Source organism: Hirundo rustica, chromosome 6 (genome assembly GCF_015227805.2).
Source record: "Hirundo rustica isolate bHirRus1 chromosome 6, bHirRus1.pri.v3, whole genome shotgun sequence".
Taxonomy (NCBI): Eukaryota; Metazoa; Chordata; class Aves; order Passeriformes; family Hirundinidae; genus Hirundo; species Hirundo rustica.
This window is the reverse complement of record NC_053455.1, coordinates 29882181-29900020: the sequence shown is the minus strand read 5'-3', so window position 1 is coordinate 29900020 and position 17840 is coordinate 29882181. Positions and strand designations below refer to the sequence as shown.

Below are 17840 nucleotides of genomic sequence, written 5' to 3'. Positions count from 1 at the left end.
TTATTTTAGGATTGTCTTCTCACTTCCTTTTTATTCTCTTCATTAAGAGTATGCTGGAAGGATATTTTTGTATTGAAAGAAATAGAACAAAAAAACACCACATTTTGCTTCGATAATTTGGTCATTGGAGCTTACGCTCCATTTTTTTAAATTAAAGACAGTTAAAAAGTGTGACACTCATTCACAAAAGTCTTTCAGGAGGAAGCTAAGCTCTCTGAAGTATCTTCATTTCTTATTTCATTTCAGTCCAACAAAGAAATGACAGAGAATTATGCAGCAAAAAGTAAAGTCTTAATGTCACCTTAAAATCAATATGATTAAAATAGAAAATGGTAATTGATTGTAACATGTGATAAAGAATTGCAAAATGGTATTCCTATTAGTATAATTTTTAAATAAATTGCAAGCACATAGAAATAATGCTTTTGCTTCTTTTTACTATCAGTGAAAGTTCTTCCCTTTGTTATTTACTGAACTCTTAAAGTATTTTAATTTTTAACTATTGCCTGATCTCCGAAAACTTCTGTAAGGCATTTTCATTTAAAATGTCAGAGCAGTGGATTTAGAACATGTATCTTGAAATTAGGTAGCCTTAAATTAACTTGCTTTTGCTGAAATATTACAAATATACAAATATTCACCTAAGTATTTTATTAAGGCAAGTGATTATTTAGAGGAAAATCTAAGGCTGCTCTAAATGTGTCCGTGTATTCGTTATTTTTTGAGTCAATATAGATGGCTTAAAGGCTTTTCTCTCCTCAAAAGTTTTTAGTAAAGTTCATAGAGCATTTCTGAAATTGATGCTGAACTTTGTACATGTATTAACTCTCCTGGACTAAGAATGTTCGTGTTGATACTCTTTTTCAGTCAGCTTATTGAAAAATTCAACTGTTGAGTAATTTATATGAACATGGCTTGTTCTTAACTCTTAGACATATGTTTTTAGCTGGTACCTTGTACAGAAAATGATTTTGAAGCAAAGGGAATGTAGGAAATACATCCACAAGGGCTGCAGATGCATCTTCCACTTGAATTGCATATTACAACATAGATTTGCTACTTTTAGTAATAATACTGCATAAATTTCCTTCCTTTTAAAAGGCATGGCAAAGATTGATACTTGCAAAACTGTTATAAATTAAGTATCTGAGGGTTCTCTTTTTGACCTTCGGACTCCTGAATCACCTCATTTTTCAAGTGTTTACAACTACAAGGTCTGGAACCTCATTGGTTGCTTAATTGTAATTTTGGCTTTAGTGATGGTACAGGCCTAAATTTTAAGGGGAGGGGAAACAGGTATGAAAAATAGTTGGGAGAATGTCAGTGCTTATTTTGATATATAAGACCACCAGAACGTTCTGTGTTCTCTATACTGTCTTTAAAATTGAAGTACTTTTTTTCCTGTCCTCTCAATGCAAACACTCGATTTAAATTTGCAGAATTCTATTATGAAAAGTTTTTTTAGGAAACTTTTCAAAGTAAGTTTGACCTCTTTTTCACTGAATTATTTGGAACAGTTTCATGGATTCATAATTCTAGACAAAACAGGAAACCATATAGCATAAAAACGTACTGGGATTTATATTTAAAAACTACATAAAAGGAACAAAATCAAGCGCTATCTTGGCCAGTGATTATCTCTCCCAACTAAGATAAACAATATTTCAAAAATCTGGCATCTCTGAGCATTGCTCAATTTTTAAAACTTCTCTAGCATGTGTTAAAGATTGAATTCTTATCCCTGTGATTCCTGACACTGAAAACTGAACCAAACAAAATCTTACTGGTAGTTTCTGATAGGTTTGCATTGCATCCAGTAATTGTGTTTAACGCTTAGGCTTCCATTTCTTAATAACAGACCCTTCAGGACCACTGAAGATGAGTCAGATAGTTGCTTCATGAGCACCCCCCGTTGCATAGTTTGAGATATGCTGGCATGTGGAGGAAATGCGACAGTAATGACATCTTTCAATATCAGTTGCCAGAAAATATAATAATGATAAAGCAAACAAACAACAACAAAACAAACAAAAACCCAAAATAAAACCACCCCAAGCAATTCAAAACAGCAAAAGCAAAACAAACAAAAAAACCATTGTACCACTCAAACCCAGAAGATATGGTTATAGATCGGGTGACTTTATTTATGTCCCCTCAAAAGACTAACTCTGAAATCTTAGTTACTGATCTTTAAGGGGGGATTTCTCTGATTACGTTTAAGAATTCAGATAAAATCAAAATATGAAAACAATACCAGCCAGCAGTCTAAGTGAAATACCACATACTTTTCTGATGTGATCAAGTTTTATCCTATTCTTCTTTATTTCCATTACCATGGTATCTTGGCCAAAGGTAGTTAATGCTTTTTCAGATCTAATTACAGATACTTGACAAATCCTGTTTGAACTGTTGGAGCATTTCTTGTCACAAAACTATCGAAGTAGAGTTGCAGTCTCTTAGGATAGTTTGCCAAGTGAATGATACTGGATTGGAATGACAATTCTTCAATGGTTCCAAACAATTCTCATCTGATTTATATCAAAAGAGAGTTGACAATTGAGAACCTAAGCTGGTCCCTGTTGCCTAAAGCAATCTTACTGTCAGTCCATCACTTGGTACAGAAACTAAAAGGAAGAGTTGAAAAAGAGTATATCTGTTTCTGCTATATAGATATCTCTCTGAACTTCTCAGAAGCTTCTTATTTCTGGTAATTTTGGAGTAGTCTTCTATCGCTGACATGCAATATCAGCTAGTGAGGTTTTTCAGTCCAGAAAATTAAACCAGTAGCGTGATGTATATATGCATTCAGTCACCAGATGATTTTCTCAGTGGAACTGGCCTTTGAGATGACTTCATTGCCTTTATCTTCTTAATATATTAATTTAATCTATATTTCTAGTGTTGATCATACACTTGGCTGTGTTTTTAGATGAGTCTTGCAACATTAAGTTGCTACATTCTAAGTTAGCCTTTCTAATAGTGTGAATTAAAAATTTTATTTTTATACCAGAACCAAAGAAAGTTCAGAACTGCTGTACATGGATGATTACTTACAAAAAACCCCCCAAACCCTACAGTTTTGTACTTGAAGCTCTTTTTAAGCTGCGGTACCGGGAATGACTCAAAAATGCCTATATGCAAAAAAGTGGTCTTCTGTTTATACAATAAAGGGGGCATAACCTCCACACTGGCAACATTAATATTAGGCATATTTCTGAGAAAAGAAAAATTGAGGGAATGTATTGTCTATAAGCAAAAACTGCTGAATTTGCCTAGAGTGAAACACTCTTTTTCTTCCTTGTTCTTTTATTTAATTTAGTGTTGCTGTGACAAGATCCAGAGATGTACCATCCTTTGGCCCACCTATTCCAAAAGGTGTCACGTTTCCTAAATCAAATGTGTTCAGGGACTTCTTACTAGCCAAAGTCATTAATGCAGAGAACGCTGCTCATAAATCAGAAAAGTTCCGTGCGATGGCCACCAGGACCCGGCAAGAGTACTTGAAAGACTTGGCAGAGAAGAATGTCACCAACACACCCATTGACCCTTCTGGCAAGTTCCCCTTCATCTCACTTGCTTCAAAGAAGAAGGAAAAGTCCAAACCTTATCCAGGAGCAGAGATCTATAGTTCTGGTGCTATTGTCTGGAGTGTCCATGCAAAAGACTACAGCAAGGGTGTGGAAATAGACTGTCTCCTAGGCATCTCCAATGAGTTTGTAGTCCTCATTGAGCAGGACACAAAAAGCGTGGTATTCAATTGCTCCTGTCGGGATGTGATAGGGTGGACTTCAACGGACACAAATATCAAAATATTCTATGAGAGAGGTGAATGTGTTTCTTTGGAGAGCTTCATCAGCAACATTGATGACATCAAAGAGATCGTCAAAAGGCTGGAGGTTAGAATGTGTTCTCTTGTTTGGTTCCCTTTCTTTGCTTTCTCCTCTCTCTCCTCAGCCAAGTAAAGGTGGGATTCCCAAAACTATTTAAATTGTTTATTGTGAAATTTATAAGGACTTCCCTGTTTCTGTTTCTCAAAACTGAATATTGCTTTCACTTTTATAAGATATCAACTCGTCTCAGCTGTGTGTGTGTGTGAAAATGTATTAATATATTACAAAGACTTTATCCTTCAGATGCATAAGTTGCTCCCACACAAGTACTGAAGTGTCACATTATTTCTTCTCCTTGTTTTCCTTCCCTTTCCCTGTTTTATAGGCTTGCTGTATCTTGTTTCAAATGAATCTGTATTCTCTTTCAGACTAACTTATTATGTTGCCAGCAGGGTGCAGTCCCAATCCCCACTGCAACCTTCAGATATTCTCTGAATGCATGCGATAAACTAAAAATGCAGTGAATCATGGTATCTCCCTATAAAACATCTGTCCATGCTAATTTTATATCCAATTAAGTTATGAAAGAATGTGCTACATTTCACTCTCTTTCCTGTAATTTCCCAACTGTAGTTGTATAACAACCAGAAAAAATGGAAATCTAAGCCCGATTAAATTGCTCTTGGTGATATTCATGCTCACGGTACATGAGAGAGTTGGCACAGTCCCCAGTTCACTGCGCTTAGTAGCTGCATGCTACCACATTCTGATTGAAAAGTCATTTTGCCATTTCCTGAGAGAGACAGAAATGGAGAGTGTTTTTTGGTTACTAAAGTGTAAAAGACGGAGATACTTGTGTAACTCCACGTGTTTTTCTGTTGTGTGCTGCCACGTATCTTCTAAAATTCCTGTGGTTGCAGTAAAAATTCCAAAGCAGAACTTGAGTAACCAGATTCTACTGAAAATATTAGTTTGAGCAATTGCAGCTGATTATGTACCTCGGACTGCAGTATGTCCTGTGTACCTTGATCGTGTCCCACTATGATCCTTGGGAGTTGGTTATTCGAGACTTGAGCCCCTAAACCTCTGTTAGCCCCGGAGGTATCTCAACGCATTAAATTCTGTCTACATTTTGATTCCCAGCTCGTGACCAAGGGCTGTGAAACAGTGGAGATGACTCTGCGCAGGAATGGCCTGGGCCAGCTGGGTTTCCACGTGAACTACGAGGGCATTGTGGCAGACGTGGAGCCCTACGGCTACGCGTGGCAGGCGGGGCTGCGCCAGGGCAGCCGCCTGGTGGAGATCTGCAAGGTGGCTGTGGCCACCCTGAGCCACGAGCAAATGATCGATCTGCTCAGGACATCAGTCACAGTGAAGGTCGTCATTGTCCCTCCCTATGAGGACTGCACACCACGCAGGTATTTTGCAGGAGCTGTGTTTGCTCTGAAATCGTATCTTGTTTTGTGGGAAGAACCACCACAGAGTGTTAGCCTCCAGGAAACTGGTATGGTTGTAATACAGCATCCATTATTTTAAGGCTGGAAGAGGAGAGCAGGAAAAACTGCCCATTTTCAGTCTCCATGCCCCCTCATATATCAGTCTCCATGCCCCCTCATATATTCACTGAATATCAAAATGTAATAGTATGTCTGAAGAAGTTCATGTTACCATGGAATTTAACATGGAAATCAAATAACTTTTTAGTCATAGTTGTGTGTTTAGCATGCATCGAAATTGATTGTACATGTTCTTGCCTGCTTTCCCATTTGCTGGTAGATTGTAATGCCTGTGGATATAATTCTTGAAAGCTAGGAATAGACTTACATGCTTCTATTTTCACAATAAGGATTTGTGAGGGTTTATCAAAGGTATGGATCTGGCCAGGGAAATCGCTGTGAATGGTAATTCTTTACTCCCTAGATCTTGTTGCATCTCTCTCACTTCCCATCTGTATTAAGCCTGAAGCTCATGTCAATTATATTGCTGCTTTTATAGTTTAAAACTGTTGTTTCATCAGAAATAAGCAGTAATGTGTGGTTTTTTTTCTTAAACTGGACATTAAGTCCCTCTATTTTTCCTGAATTCCCAGTAAAGCTTTTATAATTTTTATGAATTCTCAGTGTTGTCTGTAGCCTTCAGCCACATCACTAATCTAATTGCATACTCCTGACATCCTGTATCTGTATCCTAGAAATGCTGCTATATGATTAAAATGGAATGATGTTTAATAGAATGAATTTGCCTGCAGGCTAGCTGAAGGCTTAAGATAGGTTTGCCAAAAGCAAGTAGCTACCAAAGTTCAAAGGGTTCCTTGTAGTTGAGAGACTGAGAGGGCATTTTTGTACTGCTCTTTTTTAATCCGTCTATACCTTTGTAGAAGTAATTGCTAAATCTTTGTATACTTGAGACTAGAGCTGAATTTTAAAACATATTTATTATATTGATGTGAAATTGTGTCTGAGAAAATTCCTGGTATTTGTATAAAAGAAAAATCTGTGTTTGTTTTCACTGTAAGCAACATAAACTCCTTTTGAAAATGCTAGCAAAAGAGGAGCAGAGAGAAAAGGAGTTTTATTTGTCCTTTAGTTGTCAGTGGAAAATTGAATACATGTCAGGGATTAAAATGAGCAGTGGCATAAGGTCACTCATGAGATATTTGGAAAGCTTTTTGTGCAGTATTTAGCAGCCCGAGCAAATGGAAAGTTCAGCTGCAATCGTCATGAAAGGATTAGAGCAGAAAAATCAGTGGAAAGCACAGATCCTATTATTTCTGAACTAAATTAAGTACAGCCAAAAACAGGCTTACTTTTAGTGTATCCAAACCCATAGCAGTAAGAGAAATGTCTGCACTTTTTGAAATACTGTATTGAGTTTTGTTGTTGCTGTCTAGTGAGCAAATGTTCATGGTGGGTTATTGCAAGTTATAAAATTCCACAAAGCAACCTTTGATCCCCCCATTTGCTCTGTCCAAAATCATAAAAGTTTGAGAACTGTATCTTGATTTTGTAGCTATCCTACATGTATTGCTAGAGACTTCAGTTAAGTATTTGCACAAAGCAGTTTCTCTTTTGGCAGTCGGTTTTCTGCAATTGGAAACCTTTTGTGTCCTCTGGAGGTCACTGAGTATTTCTGCAGTAATTTCTGCAGGCCATAGCTAAAATGAAGATGCCTTCTGCTTGGAATACTACATTCATATGAGAAGCAGTCCTTATCCTAATAAATTGGATGGCATTAAGTAGGAGGAAGATCAGGTTTACAGGTAGATAAGCTGACTCGGCAACATTCGCATGTACAAGGTCAGTAGGAGATGCAAAAAACGTATCCAAATACCCCAATTCACATTCTCATGCCCTGTGCAGGGGCAGGCCTTGTTATGGTTAAGTCTCTATTAAACCATGGTTATTAAAACAGTGCCACTGAACTCATTTAGTGGACTGATTACTGACCTTGAAGCTAAGGACAGAGCATTTAGAGGAAATTGTGCATTCCTGCTTGTTAAACTGTAAGTATGTTGGGGGGGAGGGGGAAGAGAAACCCAAACTAAGTACATAAGCGCTAGGGAAAGAATAGCAGAAACATAAAAGATGAAAAGAAAAAAATGAAGGTTATCAATATGGTAGTTCAGCTGTGTGTGGCCTTATCTGCTGATCATCCCTGTCTGCGGGGCAGTGGATCCCGTCAAGAGTGGCCTGAGAGACTTTCAGGGGAAGCTGACCCTACCTGTGCTTCAGAAGCACACCTCCTGCCTTTCAACTGATAATTTAATTTAGACATCAAGATTAGAGGGTAGACCAACGTAAAACCACAAAATGAGTGTATTGTGGGCAGCAAGACCCCAGCAATGATTGCTTCACTTTGTCTGTTCCTATTAGACCGTGCAACTTGCTTATGTCAGCGTGGCCAGATAACAAGTTCTGTCTTGTTTTTGTTTTTGCAGGGAAAAGAGACTAATATTTCTCACACCTAATGGTGTACTTGCTTAGAGGAAGAGCTATGGGTTCAAAATTTTGCACTGATTTTTTATTTTTCTTTGCATTAGAGAGTGATGTATGTAGATAAGATAATCATGGATAAAAATACTCAGTTAATATTCACTCAGATATATACCTTTGTCAAGAGAAATACCAAAATTATCCTTACTGAAGTGGAAGATCACATCTTTTTTCCAAGTGCCTCATTTGAAATGTATGCAGAAGTTTGCCCTGCTTCTTATGTAGGCTGTATTAGCTGATTTTCTGTTCCAGTCAGACTTTTATGCTTTGCTGTTCCTCAGGAAGCCGTGGGCATCTTAGGGGTTAGGCATCTACAGTTTCTAGCAAGTCTTTTCATAATGTGCAGATTTACCGGCTGAGGTACTCCAGAGCAGGAGGTGTTTGAAAGTTATGTATAGTGCCATATTTCATGTGACTCTCGTCTTTAAATATCTGTGCATCAGAAAGGTGTGCCTCAAAAAGAACAAACATTTCAGGTCTTATTTGTCTGGATGCAGGTAAGTTCTAAAGCCCATGGCTTTTTCAAGAAGGGGAAATACACTTCTAACATATCTTTTTAGCTTTTGTAGCCCAGTAATCAGATGAAGAGTATCAACATGACTGACTGGAATGCTGGAATGGATGGCTATAAACTCCTCAGGAGGGATAGATAGAGACAGGCATTGGGTTAGGCAGCGTTGGGTTGTCTCAGGGTTTAGTGATGATGACAACAGGGTTCTTAATGGGTGAGAATCAGGGGCAAGGCCAACAGGGCAGATTCCGTGGTAGTCTGTTGTCAATCACTCGCCAGGACAAAGGCAGACTCTCACCATCACTAATCTTTTTTCTTGCGCGTGCCTTCTAGAATTTATTAAATAAATATTTCTTAAAAGGAAAATATCATACTTTCATAGAATTGATTCAGCTTTTTTCTTCAAATTTCTTTTCTTGTGAACAGGAAGTGTTGTTTTTTTTTTTAATAGCTGCATATTAAATTTTTTCATTTCCAGGAGTTCTTCAGAAAACTACCGTATGCCAGTGATGGAGTACAAAGTGAATGAAGGAATGCCATATGAATTCAAATTTCCCTTCAGAAATAATAATAAATGGCAGCGAAATGCGAGCAAAGGACAGGGACCTCATGTGGCTCAGGTGCCATCTCAAATCCAAAGTCCAGTTCCGTCTAGGATTACCTCTGGAAAAGGAGAAGGAAAAATGCCACCCCCAGAACGAGCCAACATTCCCCGAAGCATCTCTAGTGATGGGCGCCCATTGGAGAGCCGGAGGTACGTGTCGTCTTCACAAAGGGCTTTTCATTGCTCCTCTGAATCTTGCCTGGAAAAATTCACAGTTGTATCTAAGTATCTGACGGCTGCTTTTAATCTTGTTTTTAATTAGTCAAAAGACAGCATGATTTTGAGTCCAACGATAGTCAAAACGAAATACCTTTCCTGGCACGATTAACCACAAAATTAAGCATGCTGGGCTGTTTCCCTGTGTTGGATGGTATTCTGAAACTGCTGTATTGTTATTTAAGTTTTAAATGAGTTACCGTCAAAGTTTCAGAACTAAGTGTTCATGAACTTTTGCATTTTGAAAAAGTAAGTTCAAAAATTTACCTTGTTCATAGGCTTGGTGGAATTGCTTAAAGCATCCAAGGCAGAAATAGCATCTGACAGGGTTTTTAGCAAGAGAATTCTGACTAGTACAGAAAGCAAATTTATCTGATTGTGGAGTGTTCAGACATTTTAGGCTAGAGGAGAAACTGTTCTAAGGTTGGATTTCTTCAGGGTGGTTTGGGGTTTGTTGTTGTTTTTTGAGTTCTTTGAACAAGAAAGCGATGATGAGGGTAAGGTATCAGGTCCATCATGTCACAGTATTTTCATTCTTTCATGGAAAAAGACGTATTTGATAGCATTCAGATGAAGTGTTATTGTTTTGATTATCTATACAAATCTGTCTCTGCATTTGCGATGAAATCTGTGGAGGGAAACAAGGTAATAGCTTGTATTTCTTATTTTGGACAATTCCTTAGGGGGGGGAAAATGAGATAGGTTCTGATCATCTTTGTGGATGAAAACTGTAAAGCACTTGTAATAAGATGCACACTGTAGAAAATGTGAGAGTTCTAATGAAACAACTTAAAATCTTTTTCACGTCATGAAGAACTGGGGATGGAAAAACGTGTTCAGAGGTGGTACAGCCAAGACCAAGAAACTACCAAGGTGAAATTGAAACTTTTGTGTTGGATACCTTGTTAGGGAATTGCAGTGGTTGCTAAGGACTTAATATTCTTACTTTCTTTTTCTTAAATATATACCTAAAAAGCTCCTATCTGTGGGAGTTGGAAAAAAACCTGCAACACAGAAGGCGCTAATAATTTCACAGACAACCTGACTGGATTGCCTGTTAAAAAAGGTTGCAGAAGCCACTGAAATGCTGGACTTGATTCTCGAATGATTTGTTTGGACCAACATAAAAAGTGCATGGCTACAGGCTGTATCTGCCTGTTAGAGCTGAAGACAGACAGATGCTGAACTGGAAGGAACAGCAGCTGAGCTGGTGGCGTTTTTTGCTCTTTCCAGTGCTGAACAATCTCCTTACGTAGTTCCAGAAGGCATAGTAATACCTGGGAAAAGCTTAAGGCAGTGAGAGACTATCAGATTCCATTGTGCTGCTTTTTTTTTTCCAGATGCTTCCGTCTTGTCATGGTATTGACCAGAGAGCTTGGGTGCAGTCTTGAATTGACTCATGTCAGAGAGAGCTTTTGGCTGCCCTGAGAGAAGGGCTATCAACAACTGTGTTCCTGGTGCATAAAATTGTATGTGGGCAACATCACACACCTAAGGCATTCAAGATTTATCCAGTCTCTGGAGGCTTCTAGAGAGGGCTTATGGCCTGAAAAATGTTTGCAAAGTGAAAATTACATTTTCTCAGTCAGTATTTGTTTTCAAAATGTGAAACTTTGCCTTTTCATTTCCTTCATTTTCAGGGCATGTAGCTGTTGTTTTGGGTTTTTTTTCCTCTAGGCATTCTTTTAAGTATTCTTTTTATTATTATTCAAAAAGGGTTCTATTGGATCTTTCATCCTTGAAAGTATATTATCAAAGTAGCTTTTAAATTTCACTGGGAATTTTTCTGGATGCTTGAAAAGTGTCTTCTCTCATCTTTCTCGTCTGCTAAACATGTTGATTCACCCAAGACTAAGTTTAAATATATCATCACTTGCATAAGGTTAATGTCATAGTTAAAGTGAAGAAATACATTTTTGTCATTTTAAAGAAATACAGGAGGGGAGAAAACCCTTAACAATAAGCTCACTGCAAGACTCATTTCTCTACATGATAAAAGAAAGCTTTGCTTTTCAGGAAACTCAGATAATTCTTGTTGTGTAAAGTCTTAAAATCAACAAAGGTGGGTTTTTCATGGCCCTCTTAACCACTCTCACATTTAGTTTTTCACCACTAGTTTTCACACTGAGGAGGAGGTGCTGAAATCTGTGCATGTTTCTGGTGCAGGCACCAGTGATGGTGCTCTACTGTGCCTTGCTCCCTTTAGTCCATTTAAATATGTTAGAAATAAATAAAATCTGCATTACCAGTCTTGAGAACAGGAGGATTTCACTTCATACTCTTCATGTCGTCTCCCCATAGAGATTGCCATTGTAGGTGGCAGACTACGTTCCTTGACATTCCCTCATTCTGAAAAGACAGATAAATTCCCAGTCCTGTGTCTAATCAGCAGAGTACTTAAATTTGCCTTATTTGGAATGTCTTCATATATGCAACTTACTAGTTTATTTTCCCTGATCTTCACAGTGCCTGGATCCTTGAATGTAGTCCTTATTGATATGGGTGGATATTTGTAGGCAAGAAAAATAACCCAGAACTTTATAGTTACTAAAATAAATCTCTAAGGTTACTACAACATTAAGACTGAAAAATCTAATAATATAAATTCAGTAAACCCCAAATTATGGCTTATTTCACAGTATTAATTAATCCATGGGATACTATATAGCCTATAACCCAGAATGAATATCAGAAGGATATGTTAAGAAAAAAACAATAAACCACATACATATGTGTGAAGTAAACCAGAGCTAATGTTATTGGAGAACATGTAATTATAGAGCTTGATTTTTTAAATTCACCCCCATTCACAGTTTTCAGGGGTTTTGTACACTTGGTTTCCACATTCTATGAAGAAACAATGCACAAGGAAAGAAGAGGAGATAATGGTAGATAATAATCTGTTCTTAATTAATTTGTCATAAACTGGAACCAGTTTTAGTTAAAACTTGGTTTGACAGACATTTGAAAAAGTGTGGAAATCAGTGATCAAAGAATGTTCAAGACCCAAGTCTGGACTTGAGCACTTCAGTCTGCAGGTGACTACTCTTGGTTGACAGCTCAAGGCTCTTAACTAGAAAATTTCTGAGCACAGTCAATATTTCAAACCAAATGGAAGACTGAATTACGGCATGACTTTGGTCACACGCTGGCAGTAAAATTCCCCAGTATGAAAGTATTAGAACTATAGCATTGATTGGTTTTATGTCATATTGAGGACTTTGAAGCACAGTCTTTTCCCTAAGACTCCATGCTTATTTGGATGATGCCCATGTAGTCAGTGATAGTAATTATGCCAGTTGTAGTTTATAAGTTAATTCCTGCAGGTGGATTCTATTTTAAACTGTTCCCATATTACCTAAAAATCTGGGTCTGCTGCAGTTTATCTTGGATCAGTGACATTTTTCCGAATATAAACAAGCCAGGTAGGTGTCTGTGCTCATCCTGCCACCTGTCAAGTCAGCATCATAATACACTCACTGCCTACCTCATGGGGTTTGGAGATTTGTTATTTAAACGTTCTCATAACATTCTTCAAATTAAAACATGTACTAACATGAGATTATATACCACATACTTCCTACCAGCTCTGGGACCTAGAGCTGGATGTAGCAGTGGAAAAATCAATGCTTTGTTGGCATGTGTGGCTGTGTGGCCAAACTCTTGTGATGTAAAGACATCTGAGAAGAGCCATGCTGTGCCCTGTCAAGATTTGATCTTTCTTGTTTGACAAGGGCCATCGATGGGGACGAGGGAAAAGCATAAGAAGTGCTTACAAGTGTAAAGGAAGACTCTGTAGCAGGTCTGTCAAGTCCCCTGGCTGTCTGCTGTTTAAGATTGCCTGTGGGTGCACCTGTTACTGCTGTGACTGGTATCTCTTCATTCAGGTTCCTGCTAATTGCTCTCTTGGCAGTTGTAGACCTTCTACTTGTTCTTTTGTTATGAGGTATAGTGAGTAATCACTGTTTGCTTGGTCCAGTGTAATTCCTGTTTGGATGAAGTGAAGCAGAGAGGATAAGTTTCTCTATAATCCCTGGAGCCACAGAGCTTGTTCAGTGTGTCTTCATACACAAACTCTTCTATACTTCTGATGTCCCACTGCCCGCCTCTGTATCTTTTCTTGTTATGAGTTTTCTGAAAGGTGATGATCAAATTTAAAAAAAAAACAAACCCAAAAAACACCTGAGAAGGTACAACATGGCAGCATAATTGCATTTTCTATTTCATTCACTATTCCCTTCCTCAAAATTGCCTTTTTTTTTTTCTTTTCTTTTTTTTCTTTTTGAATGATTGGTTTCCTTTAAACGTGAGAGCATTTGAAAGAGTGTTTGCAGGGACTTGCTGTGGCTTGCAGTGCTGTTAGGATTGCAAAACTCAAACACATGGAAGGTAAGCATGCCAGAATTAAGATTTGCTGTGCTGTTGTTTTCAGAACTCTTGTGTTACTGTGTATTCAGATTCTTCTTTTGATTAAATTACAAGAATTTCTTTTAATAGAGGACATCTGCCTCATTCAATTCACACAGCTCATTAAAGAAGAGCTATTTAATTTTTTCCCTCTTCATTACTCTGTCCCTTATATACTGGATGACATTCAAATCCTGTTGTAAAGATGCCATTACTAATTCCCTTCTAAGCTTTACAGTGGTGCCCATTACTACAGTTTCTGAACGCTTCATGGGTATTAGTTAAACCTACTTTTCAAAATTCTTGTGTGAGAAGAGATGTCTTTGGCCCTCCTCAGATTAAGAACAAAGGTAGAGAGATAAATTACTTTCTAATAATTTGTTCTGCTTATTTTGGCCATCTCATATTTGGAAGTGTGCCCAGCATTGTTAATATTTTATATATTCAAATTTTAGCCTCAGCTCAGAGATAGAGTGGGCCTTGGAATCAAATAAGACCTTTGAAAAATTAAAATTAGCAACTACAAATGAAAATGTGTCATTAACAAATACATTAGTGTTCACACTGGAGTGCTCCAGCAAGCACAAAGTAAGAATTCAGTTTGCCAAGTCAGCACTGACTGTAAGGCCATTTTTCCTCTTCTGCCAGCCTGACCCTCCTTTGCTTCTGAGCTCTGCAGCTCTTGCTGGAGAAGTTGTAGCACAATATAGGACCTGTGCCTGTACAGTTTTACAGGAAAAGGCACCTGTGTATGATCTTGTAATTAGACTGCCTTAGGCCATAGGCACGGTGACCTAGACTGACATTTTTCTTACGATGTGTGTACTAAATACCTGTGCTGAATACGTGGGGAAAATAGCAGCTAATGACATGGAAATTAATTTATTAAGAGCAAGATGGATACTTTCAATGTCTGTGTTGTCATATTAAACAAAATAAATGTATGCCCATTCCACTCACTGCCTTCACAAAAGATGATGTTCTTCCCATACTTGGAGAGACTGAACCAGTTCTTTCAGGATGAACTAGATCTATTAGAACTAAATCATGCATGGGATAATCCCCGTTCAATTGACTGCAGTGTAATTGTATCTGTTTAATGTAATGGACGCTTGGCCTATTTTTAAATTCAATTGTGGGACTCATGCACTTAACCATTTTGGCATTTCTTCTTAAAACTCTCTTTTGAAATAGATAAGAACTTTCTTTAGTCTGGTTTTTAATTATAAATAAAAGACAGGCTCAGATTATCTTAGCTATAGGGGCATACTGTTAGCATAACACAATATACCTTTTGTCTTGGGAAGTGCCTTTCATCAAAATATTTCAAAGCAGCTCAAAAAGTCAAATTGAACTAATTTGCTCTTTTCTCTTATATGTTTTACACAAAATGAAGTGTCTTATAGTATTAGTGTGTTCTAGTGCAATTGTGAACAGTACTAACAAAAATATACTTCTGCTTTAAGTAAAAGAATGCCCTACCTGACTGGTTGTTCATTTCTATTGTTCAGACCACATTTATAATACAATTTTGTTTGCCCTCAAGGTCTTTCATCTTTGTAAATTAGTTAGAACTCTGACATAGTTCTGAAATCTTGATGTTCCTTCTGAACAGTGCTGTCACTTTTTGGTAAGGCATAGGAAGTAAAGAAAAGGCATAGCTGAATCTGAAATGAAAATGTCAGCATTTTTCAACAGGAAATAATTTTAAAGAAATTATTTGAGAAGTAATTGGTTTCTTTGCCATGAATTCTAATTTAGTATTGGGAAAAAGGTCGTACTTTTAAACTGTGTATTGCTCTGCAAGCGTAACTCAGTTTAAATGTGTGTGCCTTTATGGGTGAGTGGATGCATTTTTGTGTGCCAAACTATTTTGTTTTCTTTTTATAGGCATACTTCTGGAGAAATAAACTGCTTGACTTATGGGTCCCCAAGTTTTCAAGTCTTCAGCTATGTTTTTTTCAATCAAATATTTCAGAATTGTTGCTTGATAAATGTGGGATAAGATAAAATATGTTTGGTAGACTAGAAAGGCATTACTGGATTTGGTGTAGTACTTACCATGGTCAGGCTTTAGGTAATTCCTTTTTTGTTTCAGAAAAAGTGTTACTAATAATTACATGCACTTCATGAAATTCTAGGTAATCAGGATGTTTGATCCAGTCCTATTGCTCTTTCCATTTTAAGACTTTTTTAGTTTACTGCTTTCTTTGCAAAGTGGTTAGGAGGCCAATGCACATTTACATTATAAATGTAAATATATATACACACAAGCTGTTTCAATATATACACATACATAAGGAACACTAATCATTTTAATGGGGGGTTTTTTGTTTTTCAAAAGATTTTTTTAACTTCTCAAGTTCTTACAGTGTTGTGGTGAGAACTAATTTAAAATCTACCTCTCCTTTAGAGTTACAGATTAAATGGCTAGGCTGACGTCTTTTAAATCCCCAGACCCGAGTTGCGTGCTGAGGCAATTCACTGAAGTCATTATCTATCCTTCAAATATTAAATTATTTAGCTTGTGCAAATTATAGTGTTTTTCCTAGATAAAATGAATAAAGACTTTTGTTCACAGTAGGAGTTTGATGTTTGTGAATGGCATAACTCAAACCTCACTTAAATAGCTGCAAAAGTTTTGAATGGCTTCAGTCACAACTGAGTGGAACAAAGAACGAGCTAACAGCAGTGAATTCTGCTGGGGTTTGGGAAACAAAATGCACAAAGCTAGCAGTTATCTAAAAAAGCCTTTGACTACAGAGCAGGATATGACTTGGGCAGAATAAGCCTGCTGCTTGCAGCCATTCTGCCCAGCTGCTTGTGTTGCAGTTCTAGACTATTTATTTGCTGTACGGCTGTTCTGACTGATGAAGGTTGCATATGACTCAGGTCTGTGTTTTCAAACAGAGTTCTCTGTCTGTTGAGGTAGTTTTATATTAGAATGTTAAGTTTTTAGGGAGAATTTTAAAGTGGTGTGTATAGATTGCATTGCATTTTTTTAGTCCTTGTGTTTAGATGTGGACAAGTTGGGTGGCATAGAGGTAAGCTTGATACTCTTGGAAGAGTTTGCATAGGCATCTCACAAGAGTTAGTTTAAATTCCAGGCAAGAGTTTGCTGAGAATTAGAAATATTTTCTTCTATTTGGTATTTTGATGAGGAATGTCATGTTTCATTATTCCCTACAATCAATCTGTAACAACAGACTTCAGAAACCAGAATGTTTTCCTAGCATGTGCCAGTATTTTCTTCCCACATCTGCCTTTCTTTCTTTCCTCCCATGCATCCAGGTTTTTACAGCTGATTTTTCATGGTTTCCAGTAGATCAGTATGGGGGGAATGTCTGATCCTTCAGCAGAGGATTTCTGCCATCTCCGTGATGCCACGGCCTGCAGCTGTGGCAGTGTGCGGGGTGCTGTTGAGCATGCCTTGCAGTGTGATCCTGCTGATGTGAGGCTTCCCTTGCTCTGAACAGGCTGTCCCCTGGCTCCGATGTCTACGTCACCGTTTCCTCCATCGCCTTAGCAAGATCGCAGCAGTGCCGTAACTCTCCAAGCAATTTATCCTCCTCGAGTGACACTGGCTCTACTGGAGGCACGTACAGACAAAAATCTATGCCAGAAGGGTAGGCACCAGACTTCTTACATATTCTGTTTTGGCAGAGTTTTGTTCTCTGTTCCATTTGTTGTAACGTGTACTCAAGGAGTGCTTACACAGGCTCCTGTCAGCTGTTGTTTACATGTATTAAACCATGGCTGTTTTCAAATATCACTGTCATGCTTCTTGAAAAAGCCTGTTTTAAAAATCCCTCGCTTCCACTTTTACCTTGCCGCCTAACCACTCTCTCTGATCCTAGTCTACCAGGTGCTCAGGTTACTACACAGAGGGTCTTTTATATATTTATATACCTTCATTAAAGGTGCAAATTGTGGCAAATTGCTTCCTTTCACAGGTTTAGATTCCAAAATAAAAGTAGTAATAGGTTTGGGACTTTGCAGCCAGTTGATAGTTGAAGCAAAGTAGTATTGAGTAAAGCTAAGAGTTAGATGCGTAGGCACAAAAGTGCTAATTAATCCACAGCTAGCTTCTCTTTCATATATTCACAGTCATTCTGTCTTAAGGCTTCCAACTTTCCAGAAATCTTCAAACTCTCTGAAGTGTCAGTGTAAGGGGAAACTTGCAAAGGAAGAAATTAAATCTGTATCCTTTTCAGAGGGCCCCAAAAGGAGCAATAAATCAAGGGTCTCCAAGTAGAGAAAAAAATAATTGGCAGCAGAAG

The 17840-nt window shown here is 37.8% G+C and overlaps 1 protein-coding gene across 10 annotated transcripts in view; it reads left to right on the top strand.

The window, feature by feature from the left end:
• Positions 1-17840, top strand: part of SIPA1L1 (signal induced proliferation associated 1 like 1) — a 203853-nt gene that overhangs the window by 157582 nt on the left and 28431 nt on the right. For all 10 annotated transcript variants that reach the window (XM_040066070.2, XM_040066064.2, XM_040066069.2 and 7 more), the window contains 4 exons: positions 3320-3896; positions 4974-5248; positions 8812-9087; positions 17037-17186. In XM_040066070.2, the coding sequence (XP_039922004.1) occupies positions 3320-3896; positions 4974-5248; positions 8812-9087; positions 17037-17186 (1278 nt within the window). The remainder of the gene's footprint in view (positions 1-3319; positions 3897-4973; positions 5249-8811; positions 9088-17036; positions 17187-17840) is intronic.